The 25,973-nt window shown below is 34.3% G+C and overlaps 1 protein-coding gene across 1 annotated transcript in view; it reads right to left on the bottom strand.

Annotated features, from left to right (window-relative positions):
• LOC123525691 (titin homolog) overlaps positions 1 to 25,973 on the bottom strand; it is a 122,807-nt gene that overhangs the window by 17,834 nt on the left and 79,000 nt on the right. Inside the window, exons 13-14 of the mRNA XM_053538883.1 lie at positions 11,411 to 13,352; positions 10,380 to 10,901 (exon numbers count right to left, since the gene is read on the bottom strand). Of these exons, the coding sequence (XP_053394858.1) occupies positions 10,380 to 10,901; positions 11,411 to 13,352 (2,464 nt within the window). The remainder of the gene's footprint in view (positions 1 to 10,379; positions 10,902 to 11,410; positions 13,353 to 25,973) is intronic.

The raw sequence follows: 25,973 nt of genomic DNA, 5'->3' as shown, positions 1-25,973 counted from the left end.
GTAACGTTTACAATTAACAAAATTTTACTCTTTTTGTGATGACTCAAAAAAACTACAAATTAAACTTTTTCAAACTACACACACCTATTCTTGCAATTCCATTTAACCATATTCGCATTTTGGGAGCGTTAAAAAAGAAATGCACGCCTACTATTTCAAAATTTACCTTTACTGATTTCATACGCACAGCTTGCCAACATACATTCATACATGGAATGTTTAAAATATGCATGGTTTATGATGTTTGCATATATCTGGTGATATATCTACAGGAATGGACCCACCTTCATGCATATAAACGTCAAGTGCTAGTACATGTCCTAGCTGGGCCAAGGTTCAGTTATGTAGTAGTATAATCAGATTTTTATTGATACTTTGGCAGACTGTTATCAATGCTGGTACGATCAGGGAGAGTTGCCAAATACCGAAGAAGGTTAAACACAATCCCTACGTCTAAATGTCCAAATATGGGTGTAGTGTAATAAATTCGCAACATTATATTTTGTCATCGTAATTTAAACGCAATGCACTTGAGGTGATTTAATATCTATATTATACGCCTGGGAGAAATTTATCGTAAGAAAATAATGTCAACTTGATCGCTAAATCAATTTTTGATTCACAAACAAAATTTAAATTGGTTTTGTGATCAGTAGTACAAATCAGTATTGATGTCTGGTAATAAGAATTCCATATTCAACAGCAATATCATATATCGTATTTATTTCGACACCAATTGATTTCATTCTCCCATAAACAGCCATGTGTGTCAAATAATAGAAATTCATATAATTTCCTGCATTTCAAAACGACTGCAAAGGCAATATAATAATGCGTAATTTGTGATTTTAGAAATATGATACTACAGAATAAATGACATTCCTACAAATATTATTCTTTGTGATGTCTTACATATATAAACTAATAATAATTATGTTACGGGTGTATGTATTCATGGAATTTGGCCCTTTACCTAAGTTTTCTAAGGTTCAGCAGAGTCAGTAACAAGCATAGAAAATATAGTGTAAACAAACATTTTTTTCGGCTCACCTTGTTGAACAGTGTATATCCAAACCATTTTCCAGAAACTTCACCACTTAATTAAAACCAGCAAAACATATAGATCATAAAATATTTAAAACAAATGTCCCAAATATCAATATCAACTCAAAACTTGCGGAACATATTTCAGTCGTGTCCTTGTATCCAAGAGCCGTTCAGCTGATACAGTTTAGATAATGTCCAATTACAGTATTGATTCAGTTAATTATACTTTCTCCAGTTAAAACTAAACAAATTATCCACCTCCCTTATAACTGTACTGTAATAACGAGATACCTAATAAATGTCCGCCTTGGATAAATGGATAAATTGTCCGTCAGATATAATGTTACTCCACCTGAGCTACGTGCACTCCAAACCACATGTAATATTTAAATAATTATAATACCCAGACACACTTCATCAAATGATGTCCAAACACACTTACTAATTAGTAGTAACCCCTTTCATGCAAATTAACGACAAAAGGAATGTTACATTCCTATGTACATCACCACAATGTAAGCTGATCCTGTTTAAAGTTATCTTTAAATCTGAACTGAATAATTGTTTAAAGTTTGTCCTTATCCCAGAAACAATATAACACCCTCTTTATTGTACTGATAACCATGTTTACTTTTCCATAATTTAGTCAACACAATAAATCAATATCATATTTTGTTTTAGTTTGACCGAATATAGATCGTTAGAAAATAATTATTTTACTAAGATAATGATTTGCAGCAAATAAAACAATTTGGCAAACACTTACAAAATTTTTGGGTTGAATTCAAAATACATCAAAAATGAGACAAAAAAGATAAAACAATAAAAATAACATAACTAATAAGATCTTCGTTAAATAAAATATAAAAACACTTTAAAGTCAGATCTGACCATAGACTTTTTTTATGCTCTAAATCAGGCAAACTTCTGATTAACTAAACTGCTGGGCTTGGCCCCAGCTTTAGAAGATTTCAGCTTGCCATCAGCTATGGGACAAAAACAAGCCTTGACATTTGCTTTTGAGAAAGGCTTTTGCTCAAAGAGAGAGTTATAGCACTGGCTGTACTCTAAACAACTGCAGGTATTTGCTGTAAGAGTTTAAGAGCTTAGAATCAATCAATATTGATATAAAACAAGAGCTGTCTCCATAGGATGACACATGCCCCCGATGGCACTTTGAATGAATAGTTATGGCCGATGTTAGAGTTTAGGACCTTTGACCTACGGAGCTGGGTCTTGCGCGCGACACGTCGTCTTACTGTGTCACACATTCATGCGTAGTTATTTTAAAATCCATGCATGAATGACAAAGATATGGACCGGACACGCCCATCAATGCACTATCATGTTAAATGACCTTTAACGTCTAAGTGTGACCTTGACCTTTGAGCTACGGACCTTGGTCTTGTGCATGACACGTCGTCTTACTGTGGTACACATTCATGCCAAGTTATTTGAAAATCCATCCATGTATGACAAAGATATGGACCGGACACGCCCATCAATGCACTATCCTTTAACGTCTAAGTGTGACCTTGACCTTTGAGCTACGGACCTGGGTCTTGCGCGCGACACATCGTCTTACTGTGGTACACATTCATGCCAAGTTATTTGAAAATCCATCCATGGATGACAAAGATATGGACCGGACACGCCCATCAATGCACTATGCTTTAAAGTCTAAGTGTGACCTTGACCTTTGAGCTACGGACCTGGGTTTTGCGTGCGACACGTCGTCTTACTGTGGTACACATTCATGCCAAGTTATTTGAAAATCCATCCATCGATGACAAAGATATGGACCGGACACGCCCATCAATGCACTATCCTTTAATGTCTAAGTGTGACCTTGACCCTTGAGCTACGGACCTGGGTCTTGCGCGCGACACGTCGTCTTACTATGGTACACATTCATGCCAAGTTATTTTAAAATCCATCCATCGATGACAAAGATATGGACCGGACACGAAAATTGCGGACAGACTGACAGACCGACAGACTGACAGACGGTTCAAAAACTATATGCCTCCCTTCGGGGGGCATAAAAATACTTTGAATGGGCTTTACCAAATATCAACTTGGCATTATCTATAAAATATATGGCCATGGCAGGAATGCGAGGAGAAAAACTAGGCAATAGCTCTAGGAGAAATGGCCTTGTCAGGAACTGTGGGAGATATGGCCTTGACATTAACCCTCGAAAGTTCTGCCTTGGCAAGAACTCTGGAAGATAAAGACCTCTGCAGGAAGTCCAAGAAATATGGTCTTGTTATAAACTCCAGGAAATAAGGTCTTGTAATGAGTTCTAGGAGACAGTGCCTTGGCTTGAGGAGATGGCATTATTCAGTACTTGCTGCAGTATGTGAACTCAGCAATTCTGATTCTTAACAAGTTCAAACATGTGACATTCAACTCACTCTACCCACATAAAAACTTGTACGAGTTTCATTTTTACTCTCCAGAGTGACCAAGCCCACTTTAAAAATTCATGTCACACAAAGTAAATACAAGAGATATCTCACTGATAGTAACAGGTCACAGCTGCCGTTCACTATCGACCTGTACTTTCACTGCCAGGCCAAGTATAAACACTATCTGTTGGAAAGTGTTTGACCTGATAAACTTACTAAATATAGGATGATAATAAAATAGAATAATCAACTGGCTCTCAAATTTCTTAAAAAATATATCATTAACTTATTTGAAGTGTTTTTTTCAGCATTATCTCAAGCGTAACAAAGTTATGTAAGTCCCATGTGCCATGCTAAATGCCAAATGTTGCATGCCAACTAGTTAACGCAAAATGATGCCTGCCAAATGGTTAATGTTACACAATGATTGTAAAATGATAAATGCCAAATGTAAATTGCAGAATGCAAAATTTCGAAGTTCTTAATTAAATAATAAGCTGAATATACCTGTGGATGAATGCATCCTTTTAACAGTCCTTACACAGCATTTAGCATCAAGTAAATGGCATTTGTCACATAACATTTGTCATATAGCATTTGGAAGAGCACCATATTAATTGCCAAATGCTAAATAACAAATATTCAATGCTAAATGCCTACTTCTTGATGCTAAATGCCAAATACTTACTGCTAAATGCTACCTACCAAATGCTATATGCCGTATACTTAATGCTGAATACCAAATGCTAAATGTCATTATAGCTAATGCTTATATGCTTATTGCCAAATGTCAAATTCTCAAATTATATAAGATATTGATCTATATCTCTTAAACTAATAAATATAACATTTAATTAAGTGAAAACATATTATGTTCTAGCAGTTTGATTTGAAGCAATAACATTATACTGGTCATGTGCAAATGGGACGCACTTTTTGCCCAAAAATGTTTAGAATTTTTTTTAACAGAGACAAAGCTGTAAACATGTAACAAAGGCCAGTGACTATTTTAAGGAGACTTCATACAAAACCTAGTAACACTGGAACAATTTGGATCATATGTCAAGTATCCAGTGGTGGTGGAAGACAGCTAGCATGTGCTCCTACAGGCTATTTTTCAAGCACAGTCCGGAACCTGAGTAGAGCAGAATTTGGTGACCTTTACCACTCTTCCATGGACTTTTGAATGAGTAAGCTGCATTGTCTTATAAACATGCTATGGCATGGTGTTCTATGGAGTCATAATTGAAACGCCTAACTACACTACCATTTGCTTCATCCAACAAAAATGCAACTCCATTTTCATTTTAACACTTATGAAATGCTTCCAATGACCAAGTTTCAATTACATACTTGGTAAACTCTTCATAGTGAAGCTGTTAATCTAAATAATTACACAAAAACAACCAAAATTCTATCAAATCGAAATACCTATCAAAATTAAAATATGAATTAGAAATGTGTCCATGGGACACAGATGCCCCCACTACATGACATTAAAATGACAATTTTTTCCTAGGTCAGGGGCCATAACTCCTACAATACTGAATGAATCCCGACGCAAAACCCCAGGTGCACAACTGCACATGATGACCAACATTCCTGTAAACTTTGGTGACTCTAGGTCATATATTTTTGGAGCTACGCAAGACACAACATTAAAATGACCAATTTTATTTAAGTCAGGGGCCATAACTCCTACATGACTGAATGAATCAGGACACGAAACCCCAGGTGCACAACTGCACATGCTGACCAACATTCCTGTAAACTTTGGTGACTCTAGGTCAAATACTTTTGGAGCTATGCGCGACACAACATCAAAATGAACAATTTTTTACTAAGTCAGGGGCCATAACTCCTACACCACTGAATGAATCCAGGCGCGAAACCCCAGGTGCACAACTACACATGCTAACCAACATTCCTGTAAAGTTTTGTGACTCTACATCAAATACTTTTGGAGCTAGGCGTGACACAACACTAAAATGACCAATTTTATTTAAGTCAGGGGCCATAACTCCTACATGACTGAATAAATCTGTAAGCGAAACCCCAGGTGCACAACTACACATGCTGACCAACATTCCTGTAAAATTTTGTGACTCTACATCAAATACTTTTGGAGCTAGGCGCAACACAACACTAAAATGACCAATTTTTACAAAGTCAGGGGCCATAACTCCTACATGAATCTGGAAGCAAACTCCAGGTGCACAATTACACATGCTGACCAACATTCCTGTAAAGTTTTGTGACTCTATGTCAAATATTTTTGGAGCTAGGCGCGACACAACATTCTCGGATGGACGGACGGACAAGGGCAAATCTATATGCCCCCCCCCCACCAAAGTGGGGGCATAAAAACCCATTTCTCTTCGTAATGACTGTAGTTAAAATATTTTCGGAGATACATGCGACAAAACATTAAAATGACAATTTTTTCCTAGGTCAGGGGCCATAACTCCTACAATACTGAATGAATCCGGACGCGAAACCCCAGGTGCACAACTGCACATGCTGACCAACATTCCTGTAAATTTTGGTGACTCTAGGTCAAATACTTTTGGAGCTGCGCGTGACACAACATGAAAATGACCAATTTTTAACTAAGTCAGGGGCCATAACTCCTACAAGACTGAATGAATCTGGATGCGAAACCCCAGGTGCACAACTGTACATGCTGACCAACATTCCTGTAAACTCTGGTGACTCTAGGTCAAATACTTTTGGAGTTACATGCGACACATTAAAATGACAAATTTTTAACTAAGTCAGGGGCCATAACTCCTACACGACTGAATGAATCCGGATGCGAAAACCCCAGGTGCACAACTGCACATGCTGACCAACATTCCTGTAAAGTTTTGTGACTCTACGTCAAATACTTTTGGAGCTAGGCGCGTCACCACACTAAAATAACCAATTTTTACAAAGTCAGGGACCATAACTTCTACATGACTGAATGAATCCGGACGCGAAACCCCAGGTGCACAACTACACATGCTGACCAACATTCCTGTAAAGTTTTGTGACTCTACATCAAATACTTTTGGTGCTAGGCGCGACACAACATTCTCGGAAGGACGGACGGACAAGGGCAAAAAAATATGCAAAAAAAACGTGACTGTGTAGAAGACACAAGAAGTTCTTTCTTCTAGTCAATTGAGATGACCAAATCTGCTAGATCATTGCAGTCTGTTATACACCCTATTTATACATGATATAATAACAACACTTACCATACCTTAATTCTCTACAATACACAGCCTATCCTTTACAATAAATGTATTAAAAACACTTCTGTATTTTAAAGACTTTCTATTAAGCTGTCTAGGTTTACTTAAAAATTATACTTTAATTTACCTAATGCCATAACATACCACCACACAATAAACCACTTATTCATGTCTAAATTTTGACAAACATTATATTTTTAATTGCAATAAAAACTTCTTATTTTCAAATATTAAATCAAGAGATCTTATAAAACCTGGCTAAACACAGAAAAGACTATTGTCAAAGGAAATTACTTGATAGCTGACGCCAAATCAAATTCCTATACATCAAACTGACATGTTAACACAAGAAAAGAGAAAGCAGGTTTTCATTTATACTAAACATACTCAAAAAGTCTTGTACGAAACAAGCGCAACAGAACAGGGCCACAAATCTAACTGGGTGTCACGCTCACTACCTCTTACTGGCAGGTAAGTTCGAACACATAACCATATTTATTTGTTTTGTCGATTGTCTGGAGAGCAAGAAGTTTCAGTACAGAGTAACAAAAACTTCATCATCACAACCCTCTGTTGTTGTGGTTTAGCACTTTTACCAGTCCAAAAATCATGTAAATTTTATATGTTACTTTCAATATTCAAAAGAAGTTACCAGTAAATATATTTTATTCTACTTTAAATATGAAAAATTTAAGCAAAAACATTATTATCAATAAAATGTCTTACTGATGTGTAAAACTATCATTTACAATTATCGTTTACCTTCCAAAAATACACATTTCAAATCCAGTCTTCTTAAAACTTCAAGAATTCATGATTACACTCCACGAAATTTCACGATAAAAAGATTTAATACATAGATCAAACTTGGTGACTCATAAATTATCATTTACCGTCATCAATATCATGTCTCCACGTATCATAGATAACAATTTATCTCTTATCTATCAGTACACCTACTGACCATATACCGCTTCATTTTATCTGTTATGCAGACCAAAAATGAAAACCGATTGATTTTCAAAATAACAGCTATGAGAAACATGACTGCTATTATCGCTGTATGTGAGAAAACAGTTTGTCAACTCTGTATAAATCATTTATTGATAATAGTGGTATAACCATTTCTGCAGAATGCTAGAAAACATTTTTGTCAAACAAGAGTTACACTAAATAAAATCTGTAAAAAGATCTTTTGAAAGCATAGAATGCAAGCAATCAAAATAATAGCAGACTCAGTTTGATAGAGTCTGTTTATGAGAGGTAATGAAAGTGCAAAGCTGAAATCTATTAATTTACATATTTAAAGCTGAATTCTATTACATATTGAATGGACTCCATGATCCCAGAGGACTAGAAAAAATATAACAACACTGAATCCAAGTAAGGGGAGATATTTTTACTACACTGCACTTTTTTCAGATTTCTGAAATACATAAAATCTCTTCAAGAAGGAAGAGTGTACAAAAATAATAGTAATCTATTATAGAAAAATGTGAAATTTTCAAATTTCACTTTATACTCATGATTCATTGGATTTCTATATAAAAACTGAATGTTTGTTTACAACAGGTGCATTTCAGTTCAAATTGATCAAACTTTTTCCTTATCACTGCATTAAATGTTTTTTCCTTTAAACAATTTAAAAGAAATATGTTAAACACTCTCTTCACTGTCTGTTATTTATTTCAAAAATCTACAAAACTGAAACATTTAATTCTTACGATTTTTATATATAGAGACAAACAAGATCATACCTTTGACACAAAATTATCCAAACATTTTTTAAACACAGAAAATTCTATACACATATTCTCTAAGTCTTAATTTCAAATGTGTTATGAATTTCAAATGATCATATTCACAAGCACAGTTTTTTCTGTTTACGATATACTCATTAATTATGCGTAAATATGCTATCTTAAATCCCTTCTTCACGGCTGAAATGTTTTACTGGTTCACGTTGTCACATTCAAACTCGAAAACCTAATTTAAATTGTTCAATCATCAAATAAACACATTGTGTTTAGCGGTCTCATGGTTTTGAATGGTAAAATACCAAACTATTTCCTTAAATCTGTAAACCTATATAACACAAGGTCTTCAACGTACTTTCTTATGGAACATAACTATTTAACGTCAGTTGTCAGTTTGTCTACTTAAAAAACCAGGATTAAAGTATACTTATATAAGATTACATTATTGATTTATAGACACTGGTATTAAACACTGGGAGATTAAAAGTAAAATTTAAAAATGATTTAGTGATCTTTTACGTTCAGGGCAAATGGGTGTGTGTCCATAAGGAGGGGAAAATCACACCAAAACAAAAGTTATGGTTGAGTACTTTTCTGAGAGGAGACAAAGGCAGGATTTCAGCCTACAAAAAATGCCACTAAATCATGCTAAGCGATAAAAATTATCATTACATTATGAGACAATATAACTTGAAAGTATTTCATACAGAACAAATAGTACTAATTGGAAGTTAGACGAAAGGAAAGAGAAACATCAAAATCAGATCACACCCAGTATAGAAGAAAGTCTGGCTAGTTGAAATGACACTGAGGTAATCATTGGTAACATGATTTAGCCCCAAGAAAAATGAAACATTTTAATAGATAATACCTCTCTCATCCTTGCTATTTAACACCTATTCAAATGGTTTTGATCTTCTTACCCAATAGAGTAATCTACCTTTCTGCAATAGGTGTGACAAATATTTTCAAGGGGACAAACTCTTCTTAGCATTAAATCAGAAGTGAGGGCAGAGTTATTTTTCCTTATATAGCTGACATTACAATCAAATGGTGTTGTTTGAAACCATCCTATATAAATGAACAAGAGCTGTTTCCATAGGATGACACATGCCCCCGATGGCATTGAATAGTTATGGCCGATGTTAGAGTTTAGGACCTTTGACCTACGGAGCTGGGTCTTGCGCACTACACGTCGTCTTACTGTGTCACACATTCATGCATAGTTATTTTAAAATCCATGCATGAATGACAAAGATATGGACCGGACATGCCCATCAATGCACTATCATAAAAAATGACCTTTAATGTCTAAGTGTGACCTTGACCTTTGAGCTACAGACCTGGGTCTTGCGTGTGACACATCGTCTTACTGTTGTACACATTCATGCCAAGTTATTTAAAAATCCATCCATCGATGACAAAGATATGGGCCAGACACGCCCATCAATGCACTATCCTTTAACGTCTAAGTGTGACCTTGACCTTTGAGCTACGGACCTGGGTCTTGCGCGCGACACGTCGTCTTACTGTGGTACACATTTATGCCAAGTTATTTGAAAATCCATCCATGGATGACAAAGATATGGACCGGACACGCCCGTCAATGCACTATCCTTTAATGTCTAAGTGTGACCTTGACCTTTGAGCTACGGACCTGGGTCTTGCGCGCAACATGTCGTCTTACTGTGGTACACATTCATGCCAAGTTATTTGAAAATCCATCCATCGATGACAAAGATATGGACTGGACACGAAAATTGCGGACAGACCGACAGACAGACAGACAGACGGTTCAAAAACTATATGCCTCCCTTCGGGAGCATAAAAATTGTTCTTTTCCTTGCAGTTGGGTGTACAGCTAGTTCTATAGACATGTCCTACCAAGGAACATTGGAAGGTGTGTAATTAGACGAGAATCTTACCTTCTTCGTATGTAGCAGCCACAACATTCTTCTTCTTCACAGTACTGGAACTGATGACAGCCCGCCTTTCCGCCTCCAGCTGTAGGTATCTCTCATCAGTAAGGTCCTGTGGAGTTTGAATCTCTCTCTTTAGTTTCACTGTCATCTTTGGTGGTCTCTGTACAGAGTCAGCAAACTGCTGAGCCTTTACCATAAAGTCCTTGTTACCAGTCGGGCTAAGTACAGGCCCACTTTTTGGCATGTCGGTGTCAAACTCAAGAACGAATGACCTCCCTTCCATCTTAGGAGTACTTTCCACCTTATCAACTTTTTCTGCCGTGACATACTCTTCAGGGGAGAATTCGTCAATGGTGTTGCTCAGTGGATCATTAGAGGTCATGCTAGACTGCATGTCCTCGAAAGCAGAATCTGGACCAGACTGATCGCTGTTAGGACTGTTCAATTTAGCATTGTATGAAATGAGCTGTATGCCACCATCCTCTTCACTGGTTTCTATTGGAACGTCTTTTGTTACTTTCTCTCCTAAAAGTAAGACAATACAATTAAGTTGAAACTTGTAAAAAAACATGTGATCATCAAATTATTAAAAGACTATCAAAAAAAGTCAAAGAGGAAGTAAGTTCCATCTATTGTTAAACTGTTTTTATTCTATTACCGATCATTTTACACTCATTCCTGATTCAGCCTGAAACTACTGTTTCTTGTGGAGAGAGAAAAAAAAAAGACACACGAACAAGGTAGATTGACACCAACAAAAAAGGTAAGTAAATTTTTCAAAATTATGTTTCAGCTGAAACAGCTATTTCAAGAAGACATGAGTTTTTCATGAATATTTGAGTTTATGGGGATAAAATATATTTTAATTTCATTTGTCCATTAGGATTTTACATCTTGGATTAGTGCAACGTTGGAATCTAAAAAAATTAGCACCATAGCAAAACTACTGATTTATAAAAACTTTATAAAATGAAAGCACTATCAGTAAGGAAAAACCTATTTTCCAGAAAGCAGTCATAATACTTCTAATTTACCTGGTGTAAATGTTCCTGTAACAGTGTATGCCTCTTCATCATCAGACATGTCTGAATCTGAACTGCCTCCTTTCTTTCCTATATCTGTATCAACTGTTAATTCTCCATTTGTTTGTATCTCTCCAGTCATATCTCTGGTTGGAGATGTCACACGCATACTGAACATTGAAGCCTTCAGGTCACTTATTGGACTTACAACTTCCCTCGGACTGGCCTTCTCTGTAATCTCAGGAATTTCAGACATTTCTGGATTTGTTTCAACTTCTTTAGTTTCTTTCAATTCTATTGTCTCGATAACTTCAACTTTTTCAGATTCTTCTGTCTGCGGTAATTTACTGGCTTCAATTTTCTCAGTTACCTCAGGTTTAATAACCTCATTAACTTCACTCAAAGATGATGATAGATGCAAATCTGAATTCCCAATGCAAGGTAGAGGAGGTGGGGCACTATCTGGTAATGGTGGGGCTTCAGATCCTGCAGAAGAAACTGAAATATCTGAAGCTATTGATAAAGTGTCTTTTGTATCTTTAAGCTTACTTTTATCAGGGAATGCTATAATCTTTTCAAATGCTTGTTGCAAATCTTCACCTCTCTTATTGTAAGCTACAGGTTTTATATGTTCCTTATATCCATCTGGTTCATCAGACTCTAATGAAACTTTACGTTCACTATAGGACAGTTTCTGAACATTAATTATCAATTCCTTTTCATCATCACTGTCATCAACATTAACTCTGTCAAGTTCTATTTGCTTGTCTGTGAATTCTATTTTAGAAATACCGTAAGATTCAATCAATCTTCCTCTTGGTTTATCTACTTTTACAGGTTTAATCTCACATTCTACATTTGAATCAACATTTGCAACAATGACCTCTTCAACTGTTCCATTAACTGGTAATACTTCTTCCTTTGTTGTATGGTTTATTTCAATATCTTTAACTGGCTTCTCCCTCTGAAAAGCTGGTAGTTCTTTTATTATTGTATCTAGAAGAGAGTCTTCTTTATCATTATAAGAATCTGGTTCTGGGAGAATATCACCAGGTTTAGATTCTGGCACATTACTTATTGCAACAGAAGATTCTGCAGGACTGTTCTTTATATCAACATTCACGGCTATTTCCTTTGATTTTCTGTTTTGTTCTTTTTCAAAACTTTCATGCAAGAATGATTTATTCTTTCTTCTTGGTGGCCTACTAGGCTGTTGAATCTCATGTGGTGTGCTAGACTTATTTTCACCCTGAACTGATGAAACTGGTTCAGAGCTATTTTGAGGTGTGCTTGGTTTGGAATTCTGTGACTCCTGGTTTGTGACTGGCTTTGGTATTTTAGAGTGAGGTGATCTAGGCTGAGGGACAGGTTTGGTAGAGGAAGCCTCCACTGCTACCTGTTGTACTGGTGGGGATGAGGGTGATTCTGTTGTTGAAGCAGATGGAGACACTGGTGTTACTGAAGGAGCAGCTGATGATGTGGATGTAGAAATTGGCGGCGGGGGAGCAGCCTTGCGTTTTGTTGATGGACGAGGTGGGGAAGTTGTTGATCTTGGAGAAGTTGGTCCAGTTTTCGATGTTCTTGGTGAAGATGCACTCTCAGGAGAAAAACTGTCAGTGTTGTCTGTGGCAATTTTCAATGGTTTTTCATTTGATTTCTTCTCTGAACTAGAATGTTTTTGAGCATTACTTGAATCGGAGGCTTTGCCAGTGTTTGATTTATCAGAATGATCAGATCTCTTATCAAAATTTAAAGACCTTCTTTTCTGCCTATATTCCCTTGCTGCCTTCTGGGCTTCGTCATCAACTGTACGAGGAGGTACGTAACTCTTTCTCTTAGCTACATCCTTGTCAGATCTTTTATCACTGGCATAACGTCGTTGGAATCTGCTCTTTTCCAACTTCTCTTCTTCTTCCTGAGCTTTCTGTCTAGCAAGGTATTCCTCTGGATTCCTCTGTAAATACATACAAAAACTGATACATCTAGTGTACACCTGGTCCAATTAAGACTGATATATGTGACCTACCACCTGCTTTAAGTGATGCAAGGGTCAGCTACCCTGATCTGTTTAAATTAAAGATGGATTTTTATTCATTCTAATGTTCACTGGGTAAAATGCATACCATATAATTTCATATTGTAATGGCTTCCTGAAACAGTCCTGTTATCACAATTTGCAACAGATTACTATAGTAGTCGCAACTTGACCGCGATGGTTGACCTTAGGCTGATTATTCATATCGATTATTTCATTGTAGAAATCAAGGGTGCTTAGGGTAGCCGTGTATATTTATATGGAATTAGTTTGGATACAGTACAGTATCAAAGTATATACTAACATTTGATCAGTTAAATATTTCCAATACACTAATTTATATTTACACAAATTTATATTTCCTTTTTCTCATGCAGCTCGTGTTTTACGTACACTCCTTTTCAATAATAGGTTGTGCCTCATTATGTATTGTAATGCAAAGGTCAACCGTCGGGGTCAAGTCGCGTCTACTATAACATAGGTTGACCACTTGCAACTTATAAATTGAAAGATTAATATCAGAGTAATTTTAACAGAAGCTAGTACAAACTCTTCACTATGACAAGCTATAAATAGCTTCATGGATGGTTAGCTTAGTTGAATGGTTAAAATTATTTAGATTTTGGTTTAGATACCAATGATGTTTACACCAAAGTTCAAGCAATGATGTCTCAGGAACATGACAAACTGTACTGCTGTCAACTGAACTGTAATGAAAGTCTTTGTGGCCATTCATTTCTGATAATAATTTTGTAAAGAGAAAAATATCTTAACAATTTCTCATTTAATTTGCAAGAACAACATCATCAATTTTTTTGTTATTTCTTTTAGTAATACTGTAATCAGCTTTTACCCATATTTTATCATCTCATTATAGTATTCATTGAAAGAAAACCTTTATAATATTTGCAGGGCCTATATCACTTTGACTTATTCTTCGCTACTGTTCATCAATAACTGAATGAATAAACTGCTCCTATCTTTTGTGATATTTATCCCATCTCTATACTTTCTGACAAGTTATCAATGTGACACACAATATCAGTGTATTTAGAATTTAAAAGAGAATTCTTCGTCATTTTTACTTTTGTTCCTTTCAAGGTCTACAATATAATAAAAACATATTTAACCTCAACCAAAACATTTATGCAAATAGGAATTTAAATGAAGTCAAACTTTGAACTTGATTACCACGGTAATAAGAAAATATCTGACCAGTAATGAAAATGTGTTCCAGCAGAGAATTTTTAAAGAGTTACTCTCCAGGTTTTCCAGTAGGGATTTTTTGAACAGTTACTCCCCAAGTTTTCCTGTTGGGAATTATAAGTTACTCCCAATGTTTGTTGAAAGCTTGTAATATCATAGTTATTTGCCAATGACCAATTTTTATGCTATTCGTGATTTTCATGCACCTGTCATGAGTCTACCAAGTAACATCCTGAAACTTAAATCATTTTGTTTATCATTTTGTTACCTTATAATGGGCAAAAACTTTTTTGTTGACAATTGCAGGACCTGAACAAATACAATTCAATTTCATTACAGGTAGTTATACTCGTTTATATAATTACCAGTACTCAGGTATGTGTTGCATGCAATGATTTGATATTTCATATTTATAAATGCATACTCCTAGTATAAGATGTAGACATTTCATGTTTTAAATAGCTCTATCTCATTTGTATATATATATATATATATATATATATTTTTTTTTTTTGGTATGTGATGTTTTTTTAAATTTTATAATATTGTAAAATGAAAATGCTCTTCATATACGGAGGAAATATTTTACGTAAAGTCGTGCGATGACGTCAAAGATTTTGTTGTGACCAAGAAAGAGCACTACTATAATGTTCTGCACTGTTTTAGATCAAGGGCATATTAGAATTGAAATAAAGTATAGCAAAATCGTGTTTTACCTAAATCAATTACACTCAAAATCGGTTATACGTCGCCAGAATAATTCAACCGGGCTATGCCCTCGTGAAATTATTCCGCGGATATATAAACTTTTTCCGTGCATTGATAATGACTGTTAAAAAACGGTTTTACTATACATTATTTCTTAAATCAATTAGAAATGAATAACAAGAGGGCCATGATGACCCTATATCTTTCACAAGAGTGTCACAGCTCAAACTGGTGTAACAAGAAACACTTCAGTCAAATTACTTTGAAAACTTAAGCTTGCAGATTCAGTGGAGTTTCAAGATTTGCAAAGTCTTCCATAAAGTCACTGAGTTAAAAAATGGACCAATTCTTGTTTTATCTTTATGATTCAGAATAATTTGCCCCACTGCACTTTTCAGGTGAGAAATATACAACTGAAATGGGCCAGTATGTTTCCCCGCTGTTGACCATGGTTTTCATATCACACCTAACATTTACAAAGGCATTTTCAGACATACAGTGCTTGCTGAAAATTCTAACATATCATATCATATCATATACAAGTCCTTATTTTTATAACATTTCAATGAGCACCTATTGATAAACATGCAATTATAATTCTATTAATATATTGTAATTAAGTTTTTGTGGACATTTAATTTTGTGTGCACAACATTAAAATTTTCTTGGTTTTGGCCAAACAGCAATTTCCCTGGGATATAAATTACTGGATTTCAACTTTTGAACATGATACAAGGAACAAGAATTTTATTTTTGTGAGTAAGTCAGCCATAAAATCAATGAAAATTTGTATCTTTTTTTAACATTTTTTATTACAAATAAAGTAATATTTTACTGTATTTTTCAAATACTGTATGCAAAATCAAACCCTGAAATTCAGTCTCCATTAGATGGTCCCTTTTAATGTGTTATATATATATCAAAATAAAACAGTATAAGAGATTACCATATGAAGTAATTCCTGTTTATTCCAAGCAACAAACATTTTCAACAATGTTTACACATGGGGAAAAAAATGACAATGTTTAACCTTAATACAAATGATATGATACTAGAAGAAATTCACCATGTTTAGTAGGATGAGATACAGATATACAATCTTTATATGCAGACACACTGGACATTATGCATATGATTAACAGCCATGTCAGGGATATGTAAAAGGTCAAAATGCAACCGTAAAAAATTACCATAATCATGCCAATCAGTAATATATTCTCAGCCTTTGGTTACCAATTCATGCTCATAAAACCCTTATCAACTATCAATATTTTTTCCTATTTTTTGAAGCATTTTATTGCCGATTTCATGTTTTAGATGAGTAATGTAATGTTATGTTTTCGCCAATCTCGTTTATGACAAATGTCTACTTAAGAACATCCATCATCATAAAAATGTTACGAAAATCTGCCGATTGCAAACTTAGGCAATGAAAAATTAATCACGTAAAGAGGTAATACATTTACATATTGGACATCTTAGGTGTCAATTTGTCAACACACAAAAAAGCAAGAATTTTCATCACAAGTGACATTATTCATTATAGAGGTTTACTATACACTGAGCTGATGAAGAAGTTACGCATCTAACTTGGATGTTGACTGCTCTTACGTAAGGAAAAAATAAATTCAAATCAAGTTACAAAATTTATGGTAATATAAAACAATTCCAGCAAAAAGTGCATTTCCTAAATTGTTTGCAGTTTTCGTGATTAAAACTGACTCTGGACATATGTCTTGCTTGTCACAAAATTCGTTGGAAGACTGAATAGTCTAGATTTTAGACTACTTTCCATATAAGACATCTCTCTTGATCTGGACCACATTTTAGTTGCTCATTGCCTTGTCTAGCTTGCAGCACTCTATCTTGGACACACATAAGATCATTGCCTTTTTGTTATACTGACCTCTTCAAACATATTCATTTCATATAGAAACAAATGGACAAATTTAATATTCACCAAAAACTGTTTTCCACCAAATATGTATACTCTTTAATACAGTTTTTGTTTTGCACTATGACAAGTAAGGTGTTGGCATCAAACAAGACATCTCTCTGATGACAGAAACCAAGATTAAGTAGATTGCTACAGGTTTGATAATTGTAAAACAATCTGAAAGTTATTTGCTGCATCTAGCCTGACTGTTGTGGAAACTGAAACATTTTCACATATAAAAGGTGTCTGCATACAAAAACTTGTGCCTACAATACAAAAAGATACTAGACCGAGGTATTTGAAGAGAATAACAAAGATAACAAGATGGCTCAAACCCTTGATCTCTTGGCTAAGTGGCTGACACCATTTCTAAAGACACTGCCAAATCTTTTTACAAAGTAAATTTTTCATTGAATGTATACAACGCATATCAAAAGACTTTCAGAAATTACTATTTAACTTAGTCTCTAACCCAAAAGTCTGAATGATTGCTACAAAATTTTAATATTATATATAGTTTTTCCTCCTTGCCTTATATTCCACCATTTTGTCATCAAATTACTATAATACTGTACATTGTTTTCCTAAAACAACATTAAGGGCCTTGTTCAAGATTGGCTGTATATAGATAAATAGATTATTGTGTTTCTGCAAAAATGACAACAGCATACTTTTGCAATCCCTTAATATGTAAAAATAGTAACTTCAATTTGCTACTCATGCTTTCACAACTCAAGGTTTCATTTTCTTTTAATTTTAACTTAGTTTATACCTGGTATGAATCAGTTTGACAACCATAAAAAAATTCACCGAAATAAGACACCCATTCGGCATAACTCAAATTTTTACTACCATATAAAGAGGTTACAAATTCTGTTTCATTCAGTACAGCTGTTTAAAAAATCCTTAAAATTTGCATATCTTAAACTTCCAATTGAGTTAAAATAATCAATTTTAAAACAATTAATAAAAAACCTGCCAACAGAGTACAGTTTTTTTAAACTTCAAGAACTGCAATTCATTTTTATACCTCTGGCGGAATTGGGCCATAGTACTGCATGAATGATGCCATCCTGAACGCAAAATCCAATAACGGAATTATCTGACGTTTAGTTCCAAATCTCCATAGTTATAGCTTTAATATAATCCAAGAGATAATAATCATTTTAACTGTCATCTAATCCGATTCAAATAATAGGTTCACGTAAGTCAATGTTTAACAAGATGTCTGATAACAGATTTACACCCTTTTTGCGTTTTGCCCGATTTAAAACTAAGTTTTGGTGTTACGCTTCGGTCACAATAATACAGCAAAATTGTGAATGAAACCATCGAGCCGTAAGATGTAAACTTATAACTATAAACAACTGAAATGTTAAATCATAAAAATCATAAGACCTGTCCCTTATGGCGGTCAAAAACTGGTTTTAGAACAAGATTTCATGAATTAATTACAACACCATGGGAATTTCAAGCATTAAAATATTGGAAAATCCATAAATTTTAAAAATGAAGTTAAAATTGAAATGGAGAATATGATATAAAACAGAAACTTTGAAAAATGAGAGAAAGTAAAAAAAACCCTAAAAATATATTTATTTTAAAGAAAATTACAAATATACCAAGCAAGCCATACTACTCCATGCTGAAGCACATACAATCTTTGGTACTAAGGAGCAGGTATAAATCACTCATATTTAACAACTTTGCAGTCCTTTCCTCACACCATTTTGACAGCATAGATATACTGTTACACTTGCAGTGTCATCTTAAATTATGACTTTTAGAAGTATAAGCTGTCAGTCTCACTTCAATTGTGACTAGACCTGTCTTTGTTCTTTAACGACAGGTTAATTATTACTACCCCTGAAGTCCAGCATTAACTTGTGTTTGAACTTCCCGGCATTCAACTGTAGTGACATCACAAATTCCAAGACCAGTAAATGTAGACCAAACAAGAAAATTCGATGAATTGGTATCCCCTGCCGAAAGGGTTTGAGGTGAGGAATGGCAAAAAAATATATCCGGCAAAAAGTTAAGGATGTTAATAAGAAGCAAATAATTTCATTAGTCAAAATCAATTTAAGAGAAAACACATGTTTAATTAAAGACTACATAATAAATGCACGATACTTTGATCCTTACTAAAGAATTTATTTTGAACGGGATATGCTTACTGTAATAAGCTTAGCTTTTAAAATTAAATGCAGTTAATTGAAATATGAGCTTGAAGTTTAACTGGAACGAAATATTGTCTTTGAGTGGTTTGGCACCAGGTGTTGTTGTTTAACATGTACATTTGAACTTAAAAAAACAGATGTCCTTATGAGAACACTGGTAAGATATCTTGAACATGACTGAGGGCAAGGCTTGTGCAGTCACAATTTAACATGTTGAAGGTTTGAACATTTAAAAAAAAAAAAAAAAAGGAATGGAAATATATATATGTATATATATTTATTTTTTAAGGGTGTGGGGGTTTGGGGGAACGGGAGAGGAAACAAAATTTCACATGCTGATTATAAATATTGATGGAAAATTAAAAATGAAAAACAAGAGGGTCATGATGACCCTGGATCGCTCACCAGAGTAATATTAGCTACATGTTTCTAATGTCAAACTGATGATTTTTAGAAATTTTTTGGAAGATTTTCGATGTACAATCAAGTAACCCCATGGGGCGGGGTCAATTTGACCCCGGGGGTCATGATTTGAACAAATTTTGTAGAAGTCTACTAGGCAATGCTACATGTCAAATATCTTAGCTCTAGGCCTTCTAGTTTATTTTTAGAATTTTTTTCAAGATTTTCCTATGTAAAATCAAGTGACCCCTGGAGCGGGGTCAAGATTTGAACAAATTTTGTAGAGGTCCACTAGGCAATGCTACATGTGAAATATCTAAGCTCTAGGCCTTCTGGTTTATTTTAAGAAAATTTTTAATGATTTTCCTAAGTAAAATCAAGTGACCCCTGGGGTGGGGTCAATTTTGACCCCAGGGGTCATGATTTGAACAAATTTTGTAGAGGTCCACTAGGCAATGCTACATGTGAAATATCTAAGCTCTAGGCCTTCTGGTTTATTTTTAGAAAATTTTGAAGATTTTTCTATGTACAATGAAGTAACCCCATGGGGCGGGGTCATTTTGACCCTGGGGGTCATGATTTGAACAAACTTTGTAGAAGTCTATTAGGCAATGCTACATGTCAAATACCTAAGATCTAGGCCTTCTGGTTTATTTTTAGAAAATTTTTGAAGATTTTTTTATGTAAAATCAAGTGACCCCTGAAGCAGGGTCAATTTTGACCCTGGGGGTCATGATTTGAACAAAGTTTGTAGAGGTCCACTAGGCAATGCTACATGTGAAATATCTAAGCTCTAGGCCTTCTGGTTTATTTTTAGAACATTTTTGAAGATTTTCCTATGTAAAATCAAGTGACCCCTGGGGCAGGGTCAACCCTGGGGTCATGATTTGAACAAATTTTGTAGAGGTCTACTAGGTTATGCTACATGTGAAATATCTAAGCTCTAGGCCTTCTGGTTTGTTTTTAGAAAATTTTTGAAGATTTTCCTATGTAAAATCAAGTGACCCATGGGGCAGGGTCAATTTTGACCCCGGGGTCATGATTTGAACAATTTTAGTAGCGGTCCACTAGGCAATGCTACAAATCAAATATCTAAGCTCTAGGGCTTCTGGTTTTTGAGAAGAAGATTTTTAAAGATTTTCCTAAGTAAAATCAAGTGACCCCTGGGGCGGGGTCAATTTAGTCCTAGGGGTCACCCCGGGTGACCAAGGCAAGTGGGCGACCAGGTGTGGGTGCGCAACTTCACATGTTTATAATAAATGTTCACAGAAAAGAATGAAAGAAATTTAATGAAATTTTGCCAAATGGCAAGTTTGTTATGTACAAATATGTGGATTTTTAGACAATTAAAGGGCAATAACTCTGCAGTTACAAAAGAAATCCATACGAAATTGTGTGTGCACAACCACATTATAGTGCTCTAAATTCTGTTAAAGTTTCATAGTTCATGGTCAAAAGTTATGATGCAGAAATTGCCATATTTATAGTACCCTATGTAGTTAACACTAGAAACTTCTAAGGGCCATAACTCTGGTGTTACTTGGGCAATCTGATTGAAACTTGACGGGCCGCAAGAACTCATAGTGCTGAACATGTATATGAAGTTTTAAATAAATATTCCCAACCATTTCCTAGATATGGCTCCAGACGGACGGACGGATGGACGGATGGACAGACCGAAAGACGGACGGACAGACAACGCCAAAACTATATCCCTCCGACTTTCATCGGGGAATAAAAAGTTCTAAATATAAAGGTAGTGGTGGTTTAATGCCACTCAGACAAGGGGTTGTGGGATGGAGCCCCACTGAGGTTATGGTCACAATTTTCTCAAATGACATAAGCGCTGGTTTTTCCTGGAAGCGGACTTGAAAAAGCTTCTCAAAGCTTTCATCACTGTGGCACTTAAGTAAATTAATATGAACTTAATTGCAGAAGATTTTAAACATTTTGCAAAATGGCATTTACATTATTTAAAGCTGTTAGCTAATCAAAATACTGCATGTTCTACATGTGTCCTGGCTTATAAAGAACCATAACTCTGCCACTTTAAGCATAACTCACAGAGAAGCATTGTCCAGCTGGAAAGTCATCTATGGGATAAGTACCACACAGTCTGTTTCCTGCAAAATTGTTTACGTTCTAGTATGAATTTCTTACACAACGTTATTTCATTTCATTCTGACAATGAAGTTAAAATCTACCTAACCAAACAAGTTTATCTTTAGATCTTTTTTGTCTTAAAAGCTTTTTTCATAAACATAACTTACATAAATATGTCACTTATATAGCTATAATATAAACACATAAAAAGTGTTACATATCTTTTATTTTCACCAGGCTACAAACCATCAAAATTTTCTCAGTCTCACGTTCATTTTTTTAATTTTGTTAAGAGCAATTATTCAAACAGACAGTAAAAAATCACTTTTCTAACTCACATTTAATGCAAAACACATTTTTGTACAGCATCTTTGATATTTGTCATAAAAATTTTCTTCTCTTAAAATTCTTTCCCAAACCAAAATGGAGCAGCTTAATTCAAGCTTGTCATTAAAAGGTTGTACAAATTGGTTGTGAATTCAATTATTCAACAATTGAGATATGAGCGATTGAATCATCGTAAAACCAAATTTAAAACTCAAAAGGCCAAACTAATGCTATTGCGTTGCCTTTCACAACCTATCTTAACAGATTTGTCAATACTGAAGGTTGCGCATGTCTTGGAAATGAACCCATGAATCTTAATTGCAACTCGATGCAATTTGGGCCCTAATCTGAATAATAAAATTTCAAAAGCTTGCAAAACTGAATTAACAAACAATCAAAATGAGATGCAAATTGTGCAATTTAGCACTAAAAATATCAAAGATAACAAACATTCATTTGTATGAACCTTGGTAAAGATTAGGTATATCCTGCAAGCTTTGCAAACCCTTTACTATCTCCTATACCTACTCTAAGTTTTGATAAGAAATATTTTGAAAATTGGTTAAAAGATCAAAAATAATCTGGATCCTACCTTCAAATTCAAATGCAGCACAATTAAAACTTTCGACAGTAGTCCATAAATATTATGTTTTTGTCAACTAATAAATTTACTGTCAGACAATTTTTTCAAAATATTATTTTTACAAATAAAACAGATTTAATTTTAAAACTGTTTAACATCTGTTTACCTTCCCTTTTGTATTAAAAAGTAAACTGAAAACTAAAAAATTTTCTTTAAAAATGTAAGATCCCAAGCTAGTCGTAATCTTCAATTAAAAATTGCCTGAAATTCCAGGATGCACAACTACAAAACTCAAAGGAAGAATTTAATTGAAACCTTAAATTTTATCTGAAACTTTGACAACATATAAATATATTAGATAGATGCCTAGCAAGGATGCCTGCTTGTCAATTCCTTGTAAAACAAACTTTCTCAACTTTATTTCTAATCAGACAAAACTGCAACATCAAATTACAAAGCTATCTTTTTGAAATTCTGGGACTTGGCAACTTATGCAAACATTCTCACAACTTAATCCTTAGCCTGCTTGGGATTTGGTTTATTGCTTTCCCCATGCTAGGTCCTGCAGGTGATCTGGGCCGCACGCTTGCTATTCCAGTTAGTAAATTCAGTGAATTTGAATAAAAATGGTTTGCAAATGTAATGATGAACAAATTTTAGAAAATTAGATGCCTAAGTTAAGTTAACTCATTTGTTCATTTAAGATTTGACTCATCAATTACAGTAAAACGTGAATCTAACTATAGTCAAACTAATTTAAAACAGTAACTTAGCACTTAAACTGTAAAACTTCATTCATTATAAAATTTTTGTGTCCATTAGATAATTTTCCTGGAATAATTATGAGTAACAAGAAGATTTACATTTAAAATAACATAATGCAAATGAATTATTCATGACACACTTGTTCCAAAAACGTGTAAAACATATAAGTTTTCAAAAAAGTATCATGTGGTAATTTTAAGGGACAAAGATTCCAGAATCAACCCAAAAAGAGAAAAGTTTTGTAATAATCTCAATGGAAATAGATTTAAGGTCAAATCATACAGTTGACGTTTTTTATGCAAACAACATCTCGTTTCCCTCTTACCCTTGTTTTAGTTTTCCAGAATCTGCATTTTTGACAAATTTTTTCAAATATTCCCAACAATCTATCCTAAAAAAAGTCAATAATGCAGCACCAAACTACATAGCCAAAATGCACAGATCCTAAATTTTGAATTTCTTGTCAAATGAAAATTATGACTCCAAAGGATTTTCTCTCAAGTGTCTTTTGTAACAAGTAAGATAGCGATTACGGTATTATCGTCAAAACATCAGTCTTAATCTCACTGTTAAACTTACACTTCTTTTGATATAATTAATAGTAAAGATGAAGATTAGCTTACAACCACTTTCTTTCAACCAAGGAATGTCAAGATCAAGTTTAGAACTGTTTCTTCAAATTCCCGAAATGTTGCCAAAATTCACAGCATTGAAATGAAAAACTGTCAAAAAAAATGCAGAAATGAACATTTAATTATTTAACAGTGATCAGCTGCAATTTTTCAAGGCTAATAATATGAATAAACGATGAAAAAAAACTTTAGAAAAGTTGCACATTTTAATACCTTTAATGCTTTTTTAACACAATTTCCGATCCTTGGTGTTTGACAGCATTAAATCAGAACAAATTTGCACATAAAAAATTCAATTTAAACAATAGAAAACAATCTTGAAATTCCCGTACTGAGACGTTGTTTAACTTTTAAACATTCAATATTGCAGAACTGTAAATTAACCCTATCCCTTTGCAGGCGATTGATTTTTTTGCTGACAAGTGCAAATCCGTGCAGGCTGATCATGGTCTGCACTGTTTCGCTATTCAGTTAGTAAATTTTCAGTGAACACCCCTTTGAATAATAAATGGTATTGCCCAAACTGAATGATGGAACAGTCCATTTTAGAAAATTAGCATGCTAAGGGTTAAGTACTGCATTTTCTGTTCCTTTTGAGAATTTTTGACTCATCAATTAGAGTAAAACTGTGGATCCTCAACATAAAGTGCAACTTCAATTTTAACACAGTAACTTGAAGATAGACTTAATACTGTGAAATCACTTCATTCTATGAAATTTTATGATGTCCACTAAGAAATGCTTTTTCCTGGGGACATGAATTTATGGATGTAAAAGACAGATTTAATTTAATGGATCAACATAACTGCAAATGATTATTTTATGACATTTCCTGTATCTTTTACCAAGAGAGGTGCAAAACACTTTTGCACTTTAAGTTCTTACACTAAAAAGATCTTGTGGTTATTTTAAATGGCACTAAGATTTCTGCAGAATTCTAACTCCTAACAGTGAAAAGATTTTGTAATAATCTCAAATGGCTTAATCAGATTTCAGAGAAAGAATCCAAACTCAGTACAGTTAAAAGATTCTGTAATAATTTTAAATGGCTAAACAAGATTCTCAGTCCCCTCCTTACCTTTGTTTTATTTTTCACAGGAATCCTGCTCTTTTTGTTCATTTTTTCAATTTATTCCACATCTATTCCAAAAAAAAGTCATATGGAAGAACAACACCAAACTGACCACTATAAGCAAAACTGCACGAATCTAAATTGTTTGAAATTCCTGTGTCTATGAAATGTGGACAAACATTATGATCCAAAATGGGAGGGGTGTATTGAACCATCTCAAGTGTCTCTCTACTGTAATACAAGAAGCATTTAGCGATTACGGGTTAGTGCCGTTCAATACTCGATTCTTAATGCTCACTTGTTGAAAATTTTTAATATTCTTCGTATTTTGTATAAATATAGATTAAAGATCAGTTAGGCTTGACAAATCCTGACTATCTATATCAAGACCCAGCAGGAATTGTGCAAGAAATCAGTCTTAAAACTGATTTATCGGTGTCAAAATTCCCGAAAGTGTTAACAAAATCACATGCATTGAAAGTTGCAACAATTCTTTGTGCAATAAAAAAATGCAGACAAATTGAACAGTCTGTATTCATTTTACATGATCAGTCATTTTTCAAGGCTAATACAACTGAAGAAAAAGCCTTGACTGAAACAGGTTAAAACTTTACGAAAAGTTTACA

Source organism: Mercenaria mercenaria, chromosome 3 (genome assembly GCF_021730395.1).
Source record: "Mercenaria mercenaria strain notata chromosome 3, MADL_Memer_1, whole genome shotgun sequence".
NCBI lineage: Eukaryota > Metazoa > Mollusca > Bivalvia > Venerida > Veneridae > Mercenaria > Mercenaria mercenaria.
The sequence above is the reverse complement of the archived record's forward strand: the minus strand, read 5'-3'. Positions and strand labels throughout refer to the sequence as shown.